General features: G+C 37.7%; 1 protein-coding gene across 1 annotated transcript in view; it reads left to right on the forward strand.

Moving 5' to 3' along the window:
• The window catches only part of DSG4 (desmoglein 4), a 36,594-nt gene extending 18,130 nt beyond the window's left edge, over window positions 1–18,464 (forward strand). Inside the window, exons 9-16 of the mRNA XM_030926145.1 lie at window positions 3,169–3,440; window positions 5,109–5,248; window positions 7,672–7,890; window positions 10,639–10,935; window positions 13,965–14,104; window positions 14,258–14,321; window positions 15,749–15,993; window positions 17,681–18,464. Of these exons, the coding sequence (XP_030782005.1) occupies window positions 3,169–3,440; window positions 5,109–5,248; window positions 7,672–7,890; window positions 10,639–10,935; window positions 13,965–14,104; window positions 14,258–14,321; window positions 15,749–15,993; window positions 17,681–18,448 (2,145 nt within the window). The 3' untranslated portion in view covers window positions 18,449–18,464. The remainder of the gene's footprint in view (window positions 1–3,168; window positions 3,441–5,108; window positions 5,249–7,671; window positions 7,891–10,638; window positions 10,936–13,964; window positions 14,105–14,257; window positions 14,322–15,748; window positions 15,994–17,680) is intronic.
• Window positions 18,465–24,779: the final 6,315 nt, after the last annotated feature.

Genomic DNA, 24,779 nt, shown 5'->3' on the forward strand with positions numbered 1-24,779 from the left:
TTTTTTGAGATGGATTCTCACTCTGTCACCCAGGCTGGAGTGCAGCAGTGTGATCATTGCAACCACCTCCTCCCAGGTTCAAGCAATTTTCATGCCTCAGCCTCCCAAGTAGCTGGGATTACAGGCATGTGCCACCACACCCAGCTAATGTTTGCATTTTTAGTAGAGACGGGGTTTCACCATTGTTGACCAGGCTGGTCTCAAACTCCTGACCTCAAGTGATCCACCCACCTTAGCCTCCCAAAGCACTGGGATTACGGGCGTGAGCCACCGCACCCAGCCAGTAATTCCATTTTTAGAGAAAGTGAAACAAAACTGATGAGGACAAATTGCTAGTCTCAGTTTACCCAGGTGGTAAATGGCAGAGACAAGATCCAGTCAGAACTCTCTGGTCCCAAAGTCATATTTAACTGCCAATTTCGTGTCTCACTGTGTAATCAGGGGCCAGTAAAACCAATTTTAAGAAAAAACTATTGGGAGGATCCGAGACGGGCAGATCACGAGGTCAGAAGATCGAGATCCATCCTGGCTAACACGGTGAAACCCGGTCTCTACTAAAAAATACAAAAAACTAGCCGGGCGAGGTGGCGGGCGCCTGTAGTCCCAGCTACTCGGGAGTCTGAGGCAGGAGAATGGCGTAAACCCGGGAGGCGGAGCTTGCAGTGAGCTGAGATCGCGCCACTGCACTCCAGCCTGGGCGACAGAGCGAGACTCCGTCTCAAAAAAAAAAAAAAAGAAAAAACTAGCACCCCGAGATTTTCCCTCCAAGTCTGTGTACCGCTATAAACTCCTTCCCAGCTGTGTGTGCCCTGCTTCTCTCTTCCCGACACATTTGTACCAGAAAATGAGCCTTCCTGGAAACAGAACACACACTCAGGCAGATATCTGACCATTTCCCCAGTCCCCTGCTGTTGAAAAACTGCTATCACATCCTCTTTTGGATGGAGACTTTTAACTTTCTCCCTCTTTCATACTTAATTTTAAAATGAATCAGTGTCCCCACTAGAATTAGCTGTGTCATATTAAATTAGAACAAAACAAATGGATGTGAGAATCTAAGCTTAGCTTCTGTACTACAATTTACAGAAGCCAAATCCTGCCAGAAGCCAGATACATTTCTGGATGTGTTATCTTCATCCTGAGCCCTTTCAGAGCCTCACTCTAGGTCACTGCAGCTCAAGCCCCCACCCACTCTAACACACGCCTGTGTGCCTTGTTAAGCAGTTATTCTTCATTTGTTCCTTAAACTGCAGAGACTGAGTTTCCCCAGCCTCTTCCTTTACTTTATGAAGAGACTCCAAGGTAAACCATTGTTTCCATTGCTCTTTACAATCCCTGACCTCTGGACACAATCAGAAAATCCTGACTAAAGGGCCCCACTTGCAAAGAATGAATAAACAATTTTATGCCTTTCCTCTATTTGGCTTTCCCTCCTAGAGGAAAGATTCACCCCAGACCAATTTCCTACTCCTAGATTATGTGAAGATCTTTAATTGATACAACTTTAGACACATATTGGTATATTTTCATCACACTCTATTCAATGGGGAGAGAACTATTAATATTCTTACAAACAAAAGTGCATTTGTGTGTATACATAACAAAACCACAAGAGATTTCTCTATCAGAATAGAGGTTATCAGGCCGGGCAAAGTGCCTGTAATCCCAGCACTTTGAGAGGCCAAGGCAGGTGGATCACCTGAGGTCAAGAGTTCGAGACCAGCCTGGCCAACAGGCAAAACCCTCATCTCTACTAAAAATGCAAAAAATTAGCTCGGTGTGGTGGCACATGCCTATAGTCCCAGCTACTTGGGAGGCTGAGGCAGGAGAATTGCTTGAACCTAGGAGGTAGAGGTTGCAGTGGGCTGAGATTGCACCACTGCACTCCAGCCTGAGCCACAGAATGAGACCCTGTCTCAAAAACATAAAAAAAGAAAAGGAAAAAAAAAAGAGGTTCTCAATTTTTCATTTATTTTAAGATGGCATGGAATTCTATTAAATAAAAAAAGATTTGTAGAAGAAAGATCTCTTCCGGTTGAAAATTGATTTTTGAGTATATAATTTGTATTCAGTTCTGTGCTAAATATCATGTGGGGTGGTCTATTATGTGGACCAGTGGACTAGGTATTATGTGGACCTGTAAACAGATGTGCAAAAGGAATCAATATCCCAGACCTGAAGGGTTTTGGCTGAAATTCAAGTGTGGCATGCTGAGCCATCTCCCAAGAAGAACCTAAGTAAATTTCTGTGAATGTTTTTCTTATCAGCTCTTCTGAAAAGATGTAACTCTAAAACCTAAGGAAACATTCATGATGTCAGGGAGTTTCACTGAGAAGCAGAGATTTACCTCAGAGTTCTGCTGATGGCAAGCCTTGCTGATATCTTGACTTCTGCTGTTGGAAATGCATTGCAAGTGATGCTTACCTTAGCTTCCAAAACACTTCTAAGCAGACATTGCTCAGCAATTCTTTCTTTGCAACTACTTTTTCACTTGTGACTTTTCATGTCACCACATCAATCATTCTGCATCAAAAGATTCTATTTTTTATCCAGAATACCCATTTCAAAGGTGACTTTTCTCTGGGCATGGCGTTTACTTATTTGAATATGCCCCATAAGGGCGTCTTCCTGTCCACCAGACCCAGCGACTATAATCATCATAAATTCTTTATAAGTTGTTTACATCATTAAAAAAATTACGTGTTTAGTGACATTATATATATTAGCACCTTTTTTCTGCTGATTATACTTTCAAAAGATTCTCAGATGTGAGTTCTAGAAAGGAAATTTGGGTACTATTTATTTATTCATTCAATAGTGTAAACATTTTTTCTTTTATTTTAAAGAATTTTTCATAAACACCTCATTTGGAAAATATCATTTTTCACTTCAGCATTTTTGTATAAAAAGTCCAAAACTCCAAAATTTTATTCCAATTTAAAATCACAGGCTTAAATGATCTACATAGTGGACTATGCTAAAAGATAAACAGAATAACATATCTCAGATACCTAATGCAGTAATAAGTAAATTCTTTTTCATTTCAAAATCTAAACAACATATCTCCTGGACTTTATTCTAGTGTGTGGTTTGCTTTACCATGGGTTCTTACTTTATCAAAAGAGAGTTCTTTGCTGTTTCAGAGTGTTTTATTTTCTTTCATTTCAGATGCTGGATTATGAACAAGCACCTAATATTCAGCTTAGTATCGGAGTTAAAAACCAAGCTGATTTTCACTACTCTGTTGCTTCTCAATTCCGAATGCACCCAACCCCTGTGAGAATTCAGGTTGTTAATGTGAGAGAAGGACCTGCATTTCATCCAAGTACTATGGCTTTTAGTGTGAGGGAAGGAGTAAAAGGAAGTTCTTTATTGAATTATGTGCTTGGCACATATACCGCCATAGATTTGGACACAGGAAACCCTGCAACAAATGTCAGGTACTGCAAATATTTTCTTCATGTTCTATGGTTCTATCCAGTGTTAATTCATGTAGCATGTGCTAGTATATGTTGGTTGTAATACTTTTGGAAGGTTTTATTGCTTTTATTATTCCTTTGATTTAAAAGACTATTAGAGCATTTGAAATCTTAGAATTTTAACAGTGTTTTAGAGGCTTCAATAATGTAAGGGCTCCAACTAGTTATAAAAGTAATCATGTCCAGTGAGCAATTGTAAGATCAAAGAGCCTCCTAAATTACTCCGTGAGTCTTTTTGATCTTTTGTGGCCAGTTTGTACTACCCTGGACCTGGGCCGATTAAGCCATACTGTAGACAATAAGACACCATAAAAGTTGAGTCACCGCTTGTTTTCTTAAACCTGTGTTACCTATGACTTTGAGACTAATTTCAATTCTCTTCTTAATCTCAGAGAAAAAACACAATCATAGAAGCTAAAAACAGTGTTTTAGAAATTTGATAGGCATAAGGAGAGTCAGAAGAGGAGAAATTAAAAGGTAGTATTGGGGCATGAGATACGTAGATTATATGTGAATTAGAACAGTGTAAAATATTCTGGAAATAACCACAGTGAAGTACACAGGTCTTCTCTATATCCTGCCCTTCTCTATCTCCTTTTCTTCTTCCCAATATTCTTGGAGTAAACAAAGTCTACTGACTTATAAGTTACTTTGATGTTCACAGTTTTAGTTATTAAATCAGTTAACAAATTGACAGACTCAAAAAAACCTGTGAAGTCTGCCAAGATGGGTGGAGGTAAAAGCAGTTCAGATAAAGGAACAGAAGACTTGAAATTGTGCCTGGTAGAGACCAGATCTTCTTCCAGTGAGGTCAAGCACTTTAAATCTATCATCTGTAACAAGATCCAGATAGACACACTGAACAGAGGATACCACAACCCCACAACAGGCCATCAGTGAGGTGCTCTGAAATCAACATGGCTGAAAAGCCACAAAAAAATCCTAAGTATACCACATGTGAAAATAAATAAGCCGGCCGGGCGCGGTGGCTCAAGCCTGTAATCCCAGCACTTTGGGAGGCCGAGGCGGGTGGATCACGAGGTCAGGAGATCGAGACCATCCTGGCTAACACAGTGAAACCCCGTCTCTACTAAAAAATACAAAAAACTAGCCGGGCGAGGTGGCGGGCGCCTGTAGTCCCAGCTACTCGGGAGGCTGAGGCAGGAGAATGGTGTAAACCCGGGAGGCGGAGCTTGCAGTGAGCTGAGATGGGGCCACTGCACTCCAGCCTGGGCGACAGAGCGAGACTCCGCCTCAAAAAAAAAAAAAAAAAAAAAAAAAAAAAAAAGAAAATAAATAAGCAATATTTGTTTCTGAAAATGAATAAAAGATGTTTTATATTGCTATTATTTAATAAACAGAGCTGAAATAAACTCATACATTTTATTAACAGTTATACTAGGAGCCAGAAGAGTAAGAATGATGAAATTTTAAAACTTGCCGATCTGTATATTAATGTATATATCATTGAATTTTTATTGATATATATACACTTTTTATAAACCAAGGCAATCATCACTATAAAACATAAAAACACAATATTTAAGTTTGCCACATTGTAGCTCTTATGTGATTTAATAGTACTAACTTTCATAAAAGCATAATAATGAATTTTTTATTTACAAACAGATATATCATAGGGCATGATGCAGGCAGCTGGTTAAAAATTGATTCAAGAACTGGTGAGATACAATTTTCTAGAGAATTTGACACGAAGTCAAAACATATTATCAATGGGGTATACACAGCAGAGATCCTGGCTATAGATGGTAAGAAAATTTATTTTCAGTATTTTAAGAAAACTAATACTATTATATTAAGTATTATGTTACTCTAATGCTGATATTTGAGTTACTCAAACGTTTTTAATGGTGTATGTAAGACATATAGAAAGTCCTAAGCACCTTAAATCAAGAATTGAAGTCAATTAAAATCATAATTTACACTTAAGCCATAGTTTATTTCATCTACCTGCAAAAATGAATTGCATATGGCTTCAAGCATAAAAGTTAAAATATAATTTATCTTCTGTTTATAACTTTGTTTCTTGAGTACGGCTAATCTCACTTGTAGGGTATGTTGGGAATGTTTACTTAAAGGAAGGGCTACATGCTCTCCAAAGTTCATTTGGGGATCACCTTGTGAATATAATTATTTTAGAGCCATTAAAACTGAACTACAGTGAATACAATTATTTTAGAGCCATTAAAACTGAACTACAGTGAGAAGCTTGTGTGAGTGTTGCTTGATTAGACATATTTCCGTAGTAAGATGCTATAGATCAAGAAAGCACAGGTTATTCCAAATATAAGATCCATATTAAAAGTCGTAAATGCAGATGCACTGACTTAACTTGTAAGTGAGCCACTTCTCACGTGGGAAAATCTATTAAGCAGTCCTCTTGGTGAGTAGCAACAGGATTTGTTTGTTTATCAATAGTTAATGATTCTATGAAGCAGTGCCCAGGAAACCAGCTGCTGTAGAACAAAACAAGAGAGAAAGGTCGGGAACCATGAAGGAAGGGGAAAGATAGGTGTCCGAGATACATGCCTAATGTAAGATAGATACTGTAGGTTTGCATTGAGTTTATAGCTGACCTTTCTAGCATCAAAACAAAAATAAAGATAAAGAAGCAGCATAAAATTCAAAAACAAACCGTGATAAAACCAAACCAACTATCGTCCATGCATCCTGAGCTTCACCCTGTGGTGAGTAACTTTTAATGCCTGGGTCAGTTTTATAAATAACATTGTCCTATTTATTATCAGTATTCTGGAAGATCTAATTAGAAAATGAATTCTAACCATGTTGATTGCACCCTATGTTTGCATATTGGTCATATGTGAAAATCTTCAAATGCTAGAACAAATAATTAGTCATTCCAAGCAAATAAAGAGAGAGAAAGTGCTGTCAAAATGTACCAAGAGAAATCCAAAAACAAAGCTGGTTGTTTATTCACCTAAGCAGAGTGTCTGCACTGGCACAGAGCAATCTGAATAGTTGGAATAAGTTTGCTTCAGCACACACCATCATCAGGTGAAGAGACAGACCTCTAGGAAGAGCAAACTTTATTGGGGAGGAAATGCTATAAGCAATAGCTTGAGCTTTGGTTGCCAATCACAAGGTAATAGAAGAACTACCAAAGATCAGAGAATGACAAATAAAACAATCTGTGGAATAATCTGATGGCTCTCTAACGAGAAACTAAGTGAAATCGACATCTTTCATCACCTGATTTCAGTGAAATCAAGTCCAATGCTGAATAGGGTATATAAACATATTACACAAAATCATATAGACTATACTAGGCTCTCAGTTTATTCTCATTCAGTTACCTCAGTGAGTACTACTTAGGCACACAGAAAACGTCTGTAAAAGGAATTTATTGCTTTCTCAGAAAATGACCTACTAAAGTACCCTAGAGATGACAATGTTCTAGTTTAAAAGTGAGAAAGCTAAAATTTTTTTCAAGTTAAAAACAAGCAAAAAAAAATTCTTTATTCGCTGTAACAGAACATAGAGTAGAAAAGTGGACTAAAAAGCTCCTGTACTCCTAATCTTTAGTCTTTGGCCTTTTCTGATCAATTATACTATCCAAAAACTTGTTTCAAGTGGATTAGGGAAAAATCTAATAGACTTATATTTATTTTCAGAAATGCCATTTCTGAAAGAAATAGCGTGTAACCGATGCAATTAAAATAAACAGTGAACACAGAAGGAAAACATCACAAGTATTTATTTCAACTGTACTTATTTCTACAAACACAGGACTCAGTGAGCATCCTGAATGGAGGTCCATAACTGATCCGGGGGTCTAATTTATGGGAACAGGGTGAGACTAGAAAGCAGTAAACCTTCTCTGAGGAAGAACATTTGATTTTGTGCCTTAGGATGTGTTAGAATTAGCAAAATGAATTGAGGAGGGAAAACATTTTAGAAAGGTTGAAAAGAATGTGCCAGAGTCCAGAGTAAAAAGAGAAACTTGTTTAAAGAACTCAAAAGAAGCAGTGTGGCTGGAAGGTAGCACACAAAGGGAAGAGTAACTTTGGGTCGCTGAAGCGGGCAGGAACTGTCAAGCCTCCCAAGTCATGTATATGTTTCCTACAAGTTCCATGGCATCATCAGGGGATATGAGAAAGAGTTTTCTCCCTAACACCATTTACCTCAACACCTATGACACTTACTCTTTCAGATGGCTCTGGAAAAACAGCTACAGGAACCGTATGTATTGAGGTTCCTGATATCAACGATTACTGTCCAAACATTTTTCCTGAAAGAAGAACCATCTGCATTGACTCCCCATCAGTCCTTATCTCTGTTCATGAACATTCTTATGGGTCTCCCTTTACTTTCTGTGTTGTTGATCAGCCACCAGGTACAGCTGACATGTGGGATGTCAGATCAACAAATGGTAAGTGAAATGTAAGCTTGCTTTTCGGACTTAAGTCCCAAAGCAAAACAATTACCAAAAAATGTGTCAAGTCACTTAATAAAACATTCTATTTCTGTTTCCACAATTCTTGCCATATTAACATTAAATGAAAAAAATCTTTCATGTACACAGAGGATATTTGACAAAATTTTGAACTGAAATAAGAGTCAAAATGTTTCATTAATATTGCATTTACAAATAGTAGTAGATAAATACCAGTTTACCCATCATTTTGAGTAGGTAGGACATTAAACCAATATTTATTCAGTTTAAAATAAACAAAACCCTTAACAAACTCATAAATTAAGAATGTCACAATTCCCTATTCTGAATAAACTCAGACAAATCACATAAATGTCTCTGAAACTCATATATCCCATAGATACATTTAAACATTTACTACTCAGGAGCACATAAGATCAATTAAATTATTTTTAACAATAACTATGAGTTCAGACTTATTTTTAAGGGTAAAAATTTAAATCCGAATTGCTCAGTATTAGAGGAATGATTAAACAAATTATACTACATATTATTAAGATGTGCTAATATACAGCCATTAATATTAGAATTATACGAAGTATGTAGATACAAAAGAATGCATAAACCAAAGACAGTAAAGTGAAAAGCAGATCACAAAGTTGTATATGTATGTATCTTGACTATAGCTACATACAATTGAATGGCTGACATCGATAAAAATTAAGAATAAATTTCAGATAACATAACATTTTATCTACCTTAGGTTCTTTTTCCTAAAATGTTAAGTGCATAATAAAAAAGAAAATGCTATGAGAGGATCCCATTTGGGCTTAGATAGCTCCCTAATCTCATATTCATGTGGGGCTACAGGGAAAATCTCATGGGCTAGTCGGTGGCCATCAGACTACAGAGCCCAGGGTGAAAGGAAATACTTCCCGCCTCTTTGAGGCCACCAAGCCCCTCTATTTACAGAATGGAGGAACCCTAAAATATGGTAGGAAAAGTACTACCAATAAAGACTTGGTCAAAGTGAGCAATTAGGCAATTTGTTTTTACCATCAAAACTTTAGCTCTTTTCAATAAAACCACTTTAATATTTTTTAAAGTTAATCACATTAAAGCAATTCCATTAATATCAAGTCAACTCTGAATATGCCATCTCCTATAAAGCTCAATAGCCCATTCGTAAATAATAATAATTGCTAACCACTTTTTTCCTCATTCAGATCCTAGATATTATGATTATACACATAAGAAAAAATGTTCTGCGTGGAGGTATATTATAGTTATTACAGGTTTGCCAATAAAAAAGATAACCGCACTGGAGATAATATTCCTAGAGACCAGTTTCAATGCTGGTGTTTTAGAACAGAATGAACTTTCCTTAATGTGCTGTGGCATTGTCTTATCTCATTTTTACCTTGTGCACAGATTTTGGTAGACACCAAATCTGGCTTGCTATCTAGCTAACTGAGGATAATAAACCATCATAATAAAAAATATTGTGTGCTATGGATCAATCAGTTACTATTCATGGTTTAGCTGCAAATTTAATCATCTCTTAATACTCCTTGTATTAATAAATAAATTCCAACCAATATTTTAGACAATATGTTTTATAAAAATTCATAGGCAATGATAGCACAAAGAATTAGGCCGATTTGAACAATTTTAAGTGAAAGGGCAACAATTTTGACTCAGATACATATAAACAGTCTTAAGGAGGTTATTGTGTAAACTGTAATCCTAAATAGAAGACTTCCAATATTTTCTTTCAACTTAATATTATTTATTCATTGGGCAAATATTCATTGAATGTATATTATATGCCAATTACTGTTGCTCCGGAAAGATGCAACAAGGTCCTTGCCTGCATTATAGAAGTAGCAATCCAGCAATAAGCAATACTTATTTAAAAATTAGTTATCAATGTTAGGAAAAAAAAAAGAAAAAGAGACTGGGCGCAGTGGGTCACGCCTGTAATCCCAGCACTTTGGGAGGCCGAGGCACGTGGATCACGAGGTCAGGAGATCGAGGGCATTCTGGCTAACACTGTGAAACTCTGTCTCTACTAAAAAATACAAAACAAAATTAGCCGGGCGAGGTGGCGGGCGCCTGTAGTCCCAGCTACTTGGGAGGCTGAGGCAGGAGAATGGTGTGAACCCGGGAGGCGGAGCTTGCAGTGAGCCGAGATCGCGCCACTGCACTCCAGCCTGAGCGACAGAGCGAGACTCCGTGTTAAAAAGAAAAGAAAAGAAAAGAAAAGAACAAAAGGCCAGGAACAATGGCTCATGCTTGTAATCCAAGCACTTTAAGAGTCCAAGGCAGGTGGATCGCTAGAGCCCAGGAGTTCAAGACCAACCTGGGCAATATGGCAAAACCCTGTCTCTACTAAATATATATCTATTAGCCAGGCATGGTGCCACGCACCTGTAGTCCCAGCTTCTCAGGAGGCTGAGGTGGGAGAATCACTTAAACCTAGGAAGTCAAGGCTGCAGTGAGTCATGTTCGTGCCACTGCACTCCAGCCTGGGCAATAGGAATAACACCCTGTCTCAAAAATAACAATAACAATAATGATAAATTAAATGTTAAAAAAAAGTACAAGGTGCTTTATGTCTAAGAAAGCATGAAAAATCAAGTGTTTTAAGTCAATGTTTGGTATAAGGGAGAGTTAACCACCACCCCCCCAACAACCAAGGAATTTCCATTTATTTTCTGTTCTGTTTCCTCTCTTCCATTTCAGCTACCTCAGCAATCCTTACGGCTAAGCAGGTTTTATCTCCAGGATCTTATGAAATCCCAATCCTGGTGAAGGACAGTTATAACAGAGCATGCGAATTGGCACAGATGGTGCAGTTATATGCCTGCGACTGTGATGACAACCACATGTGCCTGGACTCTGGTGCCACGGGCATCTACACAGAGGACGTAACTGGTGACACGTATGGGCCTGTCACTGAAGACCAAGCTGGAGTTTCAAATGTTGGTCTTGGACCAGCAGGGATAGGCATGATGATTCTGGGCATCCTGCTACTGCTTTGTAAGTACGCAACTAAATCCTTCTTTTCAACAATTCTTCAAAATAGGACTGTAACGAGGTTCGCTGGGATGGTTAGGTTCATGTAGCCATTTCTTTTTGGTATCTCTAGCAATTTTTGAGTGCCTTAGAAATAAACAATGGGACAGACAAGGATATGCGCTTAATCCACAATAATAACTAAGAAAGCCTAGAGTGAGTGAGAGTCCTAAAAATGGGAAACACATGCAAATCACTACATATACTACATAAAAGAACAAAACAAATCCCATCATGGAAATTTCCATGGAAAAGTTAGGACAATCTTTTTGGAAAAGTGGATTTTGAGGTAAGCCTGAAAAGCTGAGGATGTTTTTTCCTTTTTGCTTTTTTTTTTTTTTTTGAGATGGAGTCTTGCTCTATTGCCCAGGCTGGAGTACAGCGGTGCAATCTCAGCTCACTGCAAACTTCCGCCTCCTGGGTTCAAACTATTCTCCTGCCTCAGTCTCCCAAGTAGCTGGGACTACAGGTGCCCACCACCATGACTGGCTAATTTTTGTATTTTTAGTAGAGGCAGGGTTTCACTGCGATAGCCAGGATGGTCTCGAACTCCTGACCTCGTGATCCATCCGCCTCAGCCTCCCAAAGTGCTGGGATTACAGGCGTGAGCCACTGTGCCCTGCTGAGGATTTCTTTTAGAGGAGGATGCTGTCTAAGGAAATTTGAAAGGTAATCAAAGACAGACACACACATACACACACACACACACACACACAAAAGGGAGCAAGATATGGAAGAGCATAGCACACCTAGGAGTAGAGAGGCTAAAAGGGAGGCTGGGAGCCAGCATGGAGGCATGTTCATGACACACCAGGCATTCTGGGCTTCAGTACCGTGGCACAGAAGAGTCGATGAGGGCTGGTAAGCACAGGTGACCCTGCGGTAGGAAGCAGGGAGAAGAGACTAGAATAGAGAATTACCCTCCGGGCTCTGGGTGTGTGCCTAAACGAAGACTATGGTCACAGAAATGGCAAGATCTCCAAAGAAAACTTTCCCAAAAAGGGCCCTCCTTTCCCCATAGTGTTTTTTTAAACATATAGATCCTCAGAAGAAGGATACTTTATACATTTTAGGTTGCTCTTGCAATACTTAGGTTTCATGAGGATCAAAAGCTGGGTTGTAAAATTGGAGAATTAAATTTGTCAAACATATTGTTGCTATGTTTTCAGTGATGAGCACTAATTAAAATGTAATCACTTCAAGGCACAAAAAATAACAGCTGACTTTCGGGGAGGATTTCTTTCTTGAAATAATCTGCGAGGTTTCAAAGCTATGCAAAGATCGTGAGTGATTCTCACAATGATATTAGAGATATTTTCCCAGAATGTAACTCTACAGCAATTGAGTAGTGGTTTCAGGTAAGCTTTGAGTTAGTGGTTCTCAACCCTAGTTGTACATAAGAATTAGTTAAAGGTCTTCCAAAATTACTCATGCTTGGGTCATACTCAAGATGAGACTAAGCATCGGCATGTTCAAGCCCTTTGGTGAGACTAATGTTCAGTTCAGGGTTAAACCCAGTGCCAGCTGCACTTCCAGAAGGTTAGCACTAAGAGTTTCAAGACTTTTCCTGACCGGGTCAAAGAAAGCAGGAGACTTGTTCAACTGATTGATTGTAGAATAGGAGAGGAATACCCCTATGGACACTTGTTTTCAACGGAGAAGCCCATGGTCGATTTTAGGAGACAGGGGGCAGTGTGATGGTAGTGGGAGGGATCTGAGCCCAAACCTATGTTCCCGAAGGGCCTCAAATTGACACTTTTGATGTTAGCTCCAAATGAGATTACACATACAGTAATTGTATTGGGTATGCGCTAAGAACACTTCATTTATTAGATAGTGCCTTTGTTAGAGTTCATGCCTGTAATGGTACATGATCCAGCTCACATTTAAATTCACAGAAATATAGAATAGGTGGAACCATGGCCTAGGGGCTACTAATTCTAGTTTTAGCCCTTTTCCAGAAAATGCTATGGAAATATATAACTTGACTTTTCACTGTTCGTAGTGCAGATGGCAAAATTGCCAAATTAATTGTTGTAATAAGATTAAAGCTGATTTTGCAGCTTTGATATTCTCTTCTTTTGTATCTGTTTTTAATTTTTAATTTTTGTGGGTACATAATAGATATACATATTTATGGGGTACATTAGCTGCTTCGATACAGGCATGCAATGTGAAATAATCACATCCTGGAGAATGGGGCATCCACCTCCTCAAGCATTTATCCTTCCATTCTTTATCTTTAATTAACCCACTTAGTAAAATGCATGCCATGCTAGAGAATTAGGAAACTATGAAAAGCAACTAGAGTGGGCCCAAAGAACTAAACAGAGTGTATTCTAGAATCTTAGAAAACTTAAGCAGTGTCTGTATTTATGGATTAAAATATAGAATTGAGGTGATTATTAGGGTAACAAATAGGAAATTTCCTCTTGGAAGAAACACTTGGATAGCTAAACATTTTTGATAGCTTTAATTTTTCATTATAGTCTATAAAGAAGTCTTAAAATAATTGTAAATATCTCCATTAAATTTAGTGAGTATTATTTGACTTCTATTTTAAGTGTAACTGTAATAAGGACTGAAGAAAGGTCCTATCTCCAGGTCCTATAGCTGAATCCCGTATTCAATCCTCTTGATAACATATATTCATGATGTGTTTAACTTACATGTGTGTGTGTATCTGCCCCAACCAGCTCAGGAGTCTTAGACTAAGGACGACCTTACTTTCCTAATCTGTCAATAAAGAAATTCAATTACCTGATCTCAAACTCCTTGCCATCTAACGCTAAAGTTCTATGTGATTTGGTGGTGTTGTATTTATAAACTTGGATATATATACTCAATCCTCTAAAGGAAAAAAATGAGATTTTCTTACATATATTTGTATTTTGTTCTAAATATAATGCCACCAAATGCTCCCCAAAATGATTCATCCAGTGACTTCCTAAACTGAGCAATTTGTGTAAACTCGTTGTCACTTTCTTGAGCAGTGGCTCCACTCTTGCTGCTACTGTGTTGCTGCAAACAGAGACAGCCTGAAGGCCTGGGAACAAGATTTGCTCCTGTGCCTGAGGGCGGAGAAGGAGTGATGCAGTCTTGGAGAATTGAAGGGGCCCATCCGGAGGACAGGGTGAGTGGACTATCACTTTCCAGAGAAGTGTGGAGTTTCAGTGGAAATTAAGCATGTCTTAACAATTACATGCTGCACAAAAATGAACAGATGTCGGTGTTTAAATGTTTAACATAAAGCATTTGTTTTTCAAATGTTTATTTTTCTTTTCAGGATGTGTCAAATATATGTGCACCCATGACAGCCTCAAATACCCAGGATCGGATGGATTCCTCTGGTCAGTAGGCACCAAAATCTGCTTTTCCTTTTAAATTTTTCAAAATTATTCAACCAGACCAACTTCATGTAAAAGTATCTTAAGGAAAAGTCTGTCAATCTTTTGACAATATAATTAGAGGAAGTGTGACCTGTTTGGAGCCACTTTTTTTTTTCTATCTGAAACTACGGACAGTGAAGTATGACACAGCAGTTAAAAGAGCAAACTCTGGAAGCAGAATGCTTGGGTTTGATTCCCAGCTCTGCCACTTGCTTAAGGGCTGCATAGCTTTTATCCGAAATGCACAGGACCATGAGTTTGAGTTTGGCTCGACCTTTTTGTGCCGTGGTGATCAAAAAGTTTCAGATATAGGAGCATTTTGGATTCTTGATTATTGGATTTGGGATGTTCAACCTGTAGTAATAAGTCCTTAGTCAACACATTTAACCTCCCTGGGCCTCAGTTTCCTTATCTTTGAAATTGAGCTTATGAGAGTACCTACTTTAAAGTGTTGCTGTGAGGAGTAAATAATGCATATTATATATGTAATATATCATACATGCAAATATTGTATAGATTATTTTATTATGTATAACACACATGTGTATGTGTGTGTGTATATATACACACATACATATATAAATATGTATATATACATATATCACAAAATATGCATTAGAGTAGTGCCTGGCACAGAGTACATGCTACTGTAGTCATTATTTATAATACAAGCTGGTTTAAAAAAAAAAAAAAGAGCTAAAGAAAAGGCAGTAAATGTACTCTAATAATACACTGAATAACTTTTCTTAAATTCAGACAAGCTTTTGCCTCAAGAGAGTGTCTTAACCTCTCCTATCTTACCAGCCTCACGTATATCTAAGAATATTGAACACACTACTTAGCTATCTGGCAATGATTGCACCAAATAGAAAGGGTGCTTAATTCTGCAGTGCATGTGAGTTTTCTCTGATGGTTTCTTAGTATTCCAAGTTTGGCCCTTCGCATGCAAAGAAGCTCTGTGACTGAACATCCCTGTGAGCCCAGCTCCGTCCTGTTCCGGAGGGAAGGAGGTCTATGAGCTCAGTTTCTGCAATCACGCCGCTGGCCTTGCTTTGGAGGGCTCCCGGATGGGTCAAGCCCGCAGCAGCCACGGCGGGAACGGGCGTCTGCTTGCAGCTCCTCTTGGCAAGTTCTACACCTTTAGGTCTAGGGCTAAGTCTGTGCAAATGTGGGAAGGCCACGTCCCACCACTGACTCCCTCTGTGTCATTAATTTACTTTTCTTTCGTCAACAAGCCTGGAGATGTATCAGTGTAACTCGTATCGCTCTTTGTCAGCGTTTTAGCGCTGGGTGGTGGTGGCACCGCAGATGGTGGTGGCGGCGGCGTTTTAGGCAGATAGCACTGCAGGCAACTCGAGCGCTGTTCCACCAACATCCTCCCTTTTCAGAAATCTACACCAACACCTATGCAGCCGGGGGCACGGTGGAAGGAGGTGTATCGGGAGTGGAGCTCAACACAGGGATGGGGACAGCCGCTGGCCTCATGGCCGCAGGGGCCGCAGGAGCCGCAGGAGTCGCAGGAGTCGCAGGGGCCGCAGGGGCCGCAAGGAAGAGGAGCTCTACCATGGGAACCCTGCGGGACTACGCTGACTCCGACGTCAACATGGCTTTCTTGGACAGCTACTTCTCGGAGGTAATGCCCTCACACACAAAATCATCTTGAGACTGAATAATAATAGTAAAATACAATAGCAGTAGGCCTCTTCTGAAATATACTGTTATTCTCAACCCTATCCCAAACCTGAATAAAAAATATTTCACTTCTCCTTAAAACACAAAATACTAATTTGCTGCAGGATTTCATATTCAACTACCATAGCACATCTTAGTACTGTGAACAAGGCCACACCCCTCATCATTCTCCACTTCCCTTTTCCATTTTTCTATCTTCTGTTTCCTTGATTCCTCACCTTGTTTCCCATAGCAGTAGCAAAGCAGGAAAATGTTCATCAAGGGGGAAAAAAGGTGCGTTTATGACCTCTTTTTTTGATGTCCTTCATGTTCTCCGGGAGCCTCCAACAGAAAAGAGAAAATAAAAAGAATTGGGAACGAAAGGAGTTAAAACTCAGGAACACAGCATCACCACGACTTGTGCTAGATTAAGACCTAAGATAGCTCTCCTATTCTCAGTCCAGTGACTTATCCACCAACTGACCTTCACTAAGAAAAGGGGTCCAGCAATAGCACTGCTGGTATATATACAAAAGAAAGGAAATCAGTATATCAAAGAAATATATGCACCCCCATGTTTATTGCAGCACTAGTCACGAGGCCAATACATGGAATCAACCAATACAATCATTAACGGATGATTGGACTTTTAAAATGTGATACACACACACAATGGAATATTATTCAGCCATAAAAAAATGAAATCTTGTCATTTGCAACAACATGGATGGAACTGAAAGACATTGTGTTTAGTGAAATAAGCCAAGCATAGAAAGACTAACTTGACATGTTCTCACTCATTTGTGGAAGCTAAAAGAAAAAAACAAATTCATTGGAGATAGAGAGTAGAATGACGTTTCTGGAGGCTGACAAGGGTAGTAGGGAGGGGAAACAAAGTGGACATGGTTAATAGGTATGAAAATACTGTTAGATAGAATAAAGAAGATCTAGTATTTAGTAGCACAACAGGATGACTATAGTTAACAATAATTTATTATACATTTTAAAAGAACTAAAATAGAACTGGAACGTCCCTAACACAAAGATATCTTAAATTCTTGAAGTGAGAGATACCCGGATTACCCTGATTTTATCGTTATGCATTGTATACCTGTTTCAAGACATCCCATGTGCTCCACAAATATATACAACTATTATGTATCCATGAAAAAAAGAAAAAAGATCATGGGTCTATCAGCAAAAAAAAAAAAAAAAAAAAAAAAAAAAAAAAAAAGCCCTGTAGACATTGAGTTGGCCTAACAGAGTAGCATCAAGAGTAAATAAATCCCCTCATGAATTCCTATTTAGTAAGTTTACTCGGCTTAAATAGCAACCCATTTTATCTCATATTTCAGTTAACCTGCTTTATTCCCCATCTGGTGATACATGAATTTCACCATTATTCTTTACAAAAAAAAAAAATGCTGCAGATGTTGTTGCAATTGTAAACTATATCTTAAAATTGGTAGTTACAAATACTATCACAGAATGTGCATGAATAGTATCAATTATTTTAATGAGTGACTGATACCATTATTCAGTTTATTCCGTAACAACTTAACTCAGAAGTCTCTCTGAGGGATTGCTGTTATTCTTCCTCATTTTAGGGGAAGAGAAATTTCTAATTCTGCACTTCCTTTTAATTTTAGAAAGCATATGCTTATGCAGATGAAGATGAAGGTCGACCAGCCAATGACTGCTTGCTCATTTATGACCACGAGGGAGTAGGGTCTCCCGTAGGTTCTATTGGTTGTTGCAGTTGGATTGTGGATGACTTAGATGAAAGCTGCATGGAAACTGTAGATCCAAAATTTAGGACTCTTGCTGAGATCTGCTTAAACACAGAAATTGAACCATTTCCTTCACACCAGGCTTGTATACCGATCAGTACTGACCTCCCTTTGCTCGGACCTAATTACTTTGTCAATGAATCTTCAGGATTGACTCCCTCAGATGCTGAATTCCAAGAAGAAGTGGCAGCATCTGAACCCGTTGTTCATGGGGATATTATTGTAACTGAGACTTACGGTACTGCTGATCAATGTGTGCAACCCACTACAATTATTTTTGATCCTCAACTTGCACCCAGTGTTGTAGTAACCGAAGCAGTAATGGCACCTGTCTATGATATTCAAGGGAATATTTGTGTACCTGCTGAGTTAGCAGATTACAACAATGTAATCTATGCTGAGAGAGTACTGGCTAGTCCTGGTGTGCCTGACACGAGCAATAGTAGCATGACTGATGGTTGTATGGGACCTGTGATGAGTGGCAATATTTTAGTAGGGCCAGAAATTCAAGTGATGCAAATGATGAGTCCAGACCTTCCCATAAGCCAAACTGTTGGCTCCACATCCCCAATGACATCACAACACACAGTAACACGATACAGTAACATACATTACACCCAACAGTAAGTGCTTTATAGTCAGTATTCTCTATGGAGACCTTGCACCATATAATCACAAATGCATCCACCAAAGATATATAATGTACCATATATTTTAACAGTCAACAAATAGATATTCTAAGGTCAATGTCATTATTTGATTATACAATTTTGAGGGTGAATATGGCTAGGAACTTTAAATAGGCCTTATTAAAATTCTTTCTGATTTTAAATAATATGTCAAAAAACATGCAGAAAGTGTATTGCATCCCTTGATACTGTCTAATGAATAGGACATAACTTACATTGTGAATCCTATGAGTCTTGAGGCCTGTAGCACCAATCTTGTCAACCAAGATGCCTTGTTCTTGGAAGTTACCAAAGAAGCCCTGTCTACATCCACAAACCATACTTTTCTTTACAGAAATATTTATATTAAAATTTTTAATTGAAAAATTGAATGAAATGTACATTTCTGAAAGGAAATTGAAAAGGAATGTAGAGTATCAGTCAATATCTTCAGATATCTGAAGTCATTTGCCTCTTCAAAAGATTTTTCAAGATTATGTGCTATTAAGCAATAGGTCATGCTTAATATAGTAAGAAAAGAGTTTGCCAACTGAAAGCATCACTGGAAATAGTTCATTGAAGAAAAAAATATATGTTTTTATTAAACTTTATTGATTTATATGATTAACTATAAATTAATCTAGAATAGCAAAAAAATTATGACAATCCTAAAGTAAAAAGAGTTATTGGAGAAATACTAGAGTTTTCCCCACTTACAGGGAAGTTTTCCCTACTCTTGCCAATTGTGTCAGAAAAAATACATGAAATATGGCTTAATCAATTTCATTGAACTGAATCATAGAGCTTTCAATTGGCAAACAGATATTCTCCAAAAGCACTCTGTAGTTATTCATATAGTCAACAATATTTATGTAGAAGCAACTAGGTGTTGAGTGCTAGTCATGGCTCTGTGAATATACAGGTGAAGAAGACAGACATGGTTTCTGCCTTCATAGAGTTTCTATTCATTTCTAGACTTAAAATAAAGCTCTGGGATATGGCTTTAATTTCCTAACAACAATAATTAACCAACTATTTAAGTCCATTACCAAGTTGTGTTTCTCTTTGCAACACTACTCTTTATGTTGAATAAATAAAATGGAAACACATATCATAGATTGCTTACTTTTAGTAGGCATAAAGCTGACTTGAGAAAAAGAAACTAGCCAGGTAATTTTACTTAATTCTGTAAAATATGTATAGAGTAGCAGCAATAATGCGACTGAGATAATGTAAATGAAATAAACTTATTTTCAAGGCCTAATCCTTTTGAAAACAAATAATTGTAGTGCTTCTTGCCTATCTTTTGTTCCTTTATGAATAAAACTATTGTAGAATTTAAGTCATCTCAGATAACCTCTTACCCAATTCTCTCATTTTCTAGACAAGGAATCTAGAAATAGAGAGGTTAAATGATCCCAACCAGCTAGTTGTGCTGCAAAGCCTTGAACCCATTGTTCAGATACTCTAGCCAGTTTGCTTTCTTATACTATAACTTCATCAGATATGAAGAGGACCCAAATTTGCCTGTTGCATACTCTTTGCTATTCCCTAATTGGAAGAAAAATTGTCTCTCAAAAACTTAAGTGTTATGAAGTATAAGCACAGAACAGCTAAAACATTGTAATGCTAGAAGGTTATTTACATATTTCCTGATATTTTCCAAATTATGTATACTGACAGCTGCTACATCCATTTCTCACTTTAGTATATTTTACTACTCTATAATTGATGAAATCCATGGGGTGGCTAAGGAGCATTGGTCTCATGGTGATTTAACACTCAAACAACAACCAGCCACATAGCATCTGGTACACACTCCATTCTGTGGCAAATCCTGACATGGGCATTTCTCTCTTAAAGTTTGCATTGGATGGCTTTTGTTAAGTCAAAAACTAACATGTTGGTGAGACAGCAGAGAAAAGGGGACACTAACACAATGTTGGTGGGAATGCAAATTAGTCTAGCTACTGTGGAAAACAGTTTGGAGAATTCTTAAGGAACTGGGAGTTGAATAGCCGTTTGACCAAGCAATCCCGTTACCAGGTATAAACCCAAAGAAAAATAAACTGTTCTACCAACAAGACACCTGTACCCATATGTTCATTGCAGTGCTATTCACAATAGCAAAAACATGGAATCAACCCAGGTGCCCATCAACAGTGGATTGGACAAAGAAAATGTGGTACATATACACTATGGACTACTATGCAGCCATAAAAAAGAATGAAGAATGAAATCACATCCTTTGCAGCAACATGGATGCAGCTGACGGCCATTATGCTGAGCAAATTAATGCAGGAACAGAAAACCAAATACCTTATGTTATCACTTATAAGTGGGAACAAAACATTGGGTTCACATGGATATAAAGATGGAAACAATAGACAGTGGGGGTTATTAGAGGAAAGAGAGAAGGAGAAGGGCAAGGGCTGAAAAACTGTCTGTTGGATACTATGCTCACTACCTGAGTGACGAGTTCAGTCATACCTCAAACTTCAGCATCATGTGATATAGCTTTGTAACAAACCTGCGTGTGTATTCCTTGATTCTAAAATAAAAGTTGAAAAAGAAAAATAACAAAATAAAAAATTTTTAAAACAGGTATCTTTTTTATATAATGATTTCTATTCTTTTGGGTAGATGCCCAGTGGTGAGATTTCTGGGTTGAATGGTAGTTCTATTTTTATTCTTTGCAAAATCTCCATACTGTTTGAAATTTTTAAACTACAAATGGATAAGTAGGATCATACTCTTGGTATATAGAAACACATGTTGCTGTTAGAGAAATTTGTTGAGTGTATTTTAAATTACTGTTATCGTTTAAGATTTAAAACATGTTAAAAATTATAAAAATGAACTCAGTAAGTTTTCTCTTCTAGAACATAGTGACTATTTTAAATTTGGATTTTTTTATATTTTAAACTGACCAAAAGAGTGGAAATTGACCTGCAAAACTAGAGTTTGCATTCTATTAGGACAATCATTCTAAGAATTATAAAATAGTCAAAACACTATGAGATTAAAGAAATGAAGAATAATACCAAGCATTTAACTAATAGATTACTTTTTCTTTCTTTCTTTCTTTTGAGACAGTGTTGCTCTGTTGCCCAGGCTGGAGTGCAGTTGCATGATTTTGACTCACTGCAACCTCCGCCTCCCAGATTCAAGCGATTCTTGTGCCTCAGCCTCCCAAGTAGCTGGAACTATAGGTGAGCACCACCAAACCCGGCTAAATTTTTTGTATTTTTAGTAGAGACGGATTTTAGCCATGTTGGCCAGGCTGGTCTCAAACTTCTGGCCTCAATCTACCCACCTCGGCCTCCCAAAGTGCTGGGATTGCAGGCGTGAGCCACCGCGCCTGGCCCTGCTTAACAATTTTTAAAGGAGGTGAAAACACAACTTGTGAAAGGATTAGAAAATGTTCCCATGAGCTTTTTCTTCCCTTTATCAATACACAAAGACTTAAAGCTGCTTCCAAAGAAAAGATTTACCTCTAATAGATGCCCTCCTCCATACTATCTGTGAAAACAAGAGCTGAGCAATGTAATTTTAATTTTCTCTCAACATTGTTAGTAAGGAAGAACTCTTCCACCATTCCAAGGTGATCAGTATCATTCAGATGCAACTCAAGCTTCCAAAATTGACATATTTTTTAAATGTCATCTCAAACAAAACAGCATAAACCAATATTCTCTTTACTGCTTAAAACTCAGGGTGTTAATTTGTGTAAGAAGTAAAAACGATATCGTGTTTATATTAAGGTTTGAAAATGAACCCAAAAGCTCAAGAAATTATATTTTATAAATAAACATGATAACATATAGTCTGAATCATATTTCCTGCCCTGTGAAATTACTTGAGGGGGTAGCATCATTAAGTGAATTAATGGGTGATCTTGGATAAGTCTTAGGTGAAGGGAAAGGAAAACATTAAGAACACAGAATTAATAAACTTGTTCAAGAAAAAAAGTTACTTTCTAAAAAAATTCTTCTTTTGAACTAGTTATTTCTGATCATGGTGTATTAATTACTAAATGTAATTTTTCAATGTATTTATTTAAAAACTACATATGATGAGGAAACAATGTTTTATTTTCTCTTTGGTGAATGTAGTATTTCATATGTAAACACAGACAAATTCAGAAAATCTTTTCCCATTTTATTGATCATCATCTTTATTATTATGTGCACAGTACAGGGTCATGAATTCACTTGTAAATTAAAATTTAGAGTAATTCATTTGTTTTTTAATGATAAAATTTGTCAATAGAATTATTATTTTATTAGTAAATGCTCATTACAAAATAACACATAAATTTAATGAACTCCATAAATTATTGTAGACATTGCAATTAAAAAATTAAGTATCACCACAGAATACTATGCAACCATAAAAAAGAATGACATCATGTCTTTTGCAGAAACCCAGATGGAGATGAAAGCTATTATCCTTAGCAAACTAATGCAGGAACAGAAAACCAAATACCACATGTTCTCACTTATAAATGGGAACTAAATGATGACAGTACATGGACACATAGAGGGGAACAACAGACAATGGAACCTATTGGAGGGTGGAGAGTGGGATAACGGAGAGGATCAGAAAAATAACTAATGGGTACTACACTTAATACCTGGGTGACAAAATAATCTGTACAACAAATCCCCACGACACAAGTTCACCCATATAACAAACATGTACATGTACCCCTGAACTTAAAATAAAAGTTTAAAAAAAATTATCTCTTCCCACTGGATTCAATCTTGGGGCATGAGATTTAAGAAATGAATTTAAAATAAAATAGTACCAAGCATTTAATTAATAAATAAAAATTTTAGAAAGAGGTGAAAACAGTACTTGTGAGAAGGGTAAGAAAATTTTCCTGTACAATTTTTTTTTCAGTGATTCTCTATTCACCAAAATTATTACTATTGTTTCTGTACCAGAGAAACAATTTCTGTAGAATAAGGAAAGAATAATTATTTTCAATCAGGGGACTTGAGGAAGGATCCTTGAAGATGATGTAGAATTTTCTCTGATGGAAATTACAAAGATATAAAAGTCAAAACACAGGTAAATCCAAAGACTATTAAGTAGCCAAATTAAACTTACTTAAAAATGTCTGAAACAAAATAGGAATTTTAAAATTATCATATAGTCAGTCATTTTTAAATGATGGTTACTGCATTAATTGCTCAAAATATACTATCCTACTGAATTATCAAAATAACACTATGAGGTATGATTTATACCCATGTCATAGATGAAGACACAAAAGCTGAGCTAAGAGAAATCCTTTTTTATTTTTTGAGATGGAGCCTCACTGTGTGTCCCAGGCTGGAGTGCATAGCGCGATCTCGGCTCACTGCAACCTCCACCTCCGGGGTTCAAGCAATTCTCCTGTCTCAGCCTCATGAGTAGTTGGGATTACAGGTGCATGCCACCACACATGGCTAATTTTTGTGTTTTTAGTAGAGACAGGGTTTCTACTAAACCAGACTGGTCTCAAATTCCAGATCTTAAGTGATCTGCCAGTCTCGGCCTCTCAAAGTCCGGGGATTACAGGCGTAAGTGACCGCCCACGGCCAGAAATCATTTTTGTTAGAGCTTAAGTGGGTAGCAAAATTAAAAATCCAAACCCAGGACTCACTCCAAAAATCTTACTGCTATACGCCAAATTCTTTTTATTTAATACTGGAAGGATATGTGAAAGGTAGCCTATAGAAGGATCTTGAATCCAATTAGGAGGCTGAATTTAACTTGGTAGGAAATTGAGAACCAGTGAAATTTTTTGTGCCGGCCAATGGGCAGGCCCAATTTTATGAGGTGGCACTGAGACGGCCCTCATGAATCCTCATGATAGTCTGTCTGTGTTCTGTTGAGACACCCACGTGGCTTGTTCACTGAGGTGGAGAGCCTAGTATTTGTCTCTGTGGAAGTCAGGATCTTCTGATAAGTCATCATTCCAAGCCTAGGAAATCCTTTAGCTCACCACTGAGGTGAGCAGGTCCTTGATGTTTCTAAAGCGATTTCAATTAATCATCCTACTTGTTAGTCAAAGTATTTGCACATTGACTGCCCTTCCCGTTTTTATCACTTTAAGTGAGGTGTTTGGACGAATTGTAGTTCCTAGAACAGGGCCTGCTTTCTCATACCTCTGTCACGCTGCTCCACCCTAGTTTCTTAATCTGGAGCCCTCGCCACTGCCCTCAACTGTTTGGCTTTTCCTTACTCACCTCAAGCATTGCCACTTTCCAGAAGCATTTCTTGTTATCTCTTCCACCACC

The sequence above is a fragment of the Rhinopithecus roxellana genome, chromosome 21, assembly GCF_007565055.1.
Source record: "Rhinopithecus roxellana isolate Shanxi Qingling chromosome 21, ASM756505v1, whole genome shotgun sequence".
Classification (NCBI taxonomy): Eukaryota; Metazoa; Chordata; class Mammalia; order Primates; family Cercopithecidae; genus Rhinopithecus; species Rhinopithecus roxellana.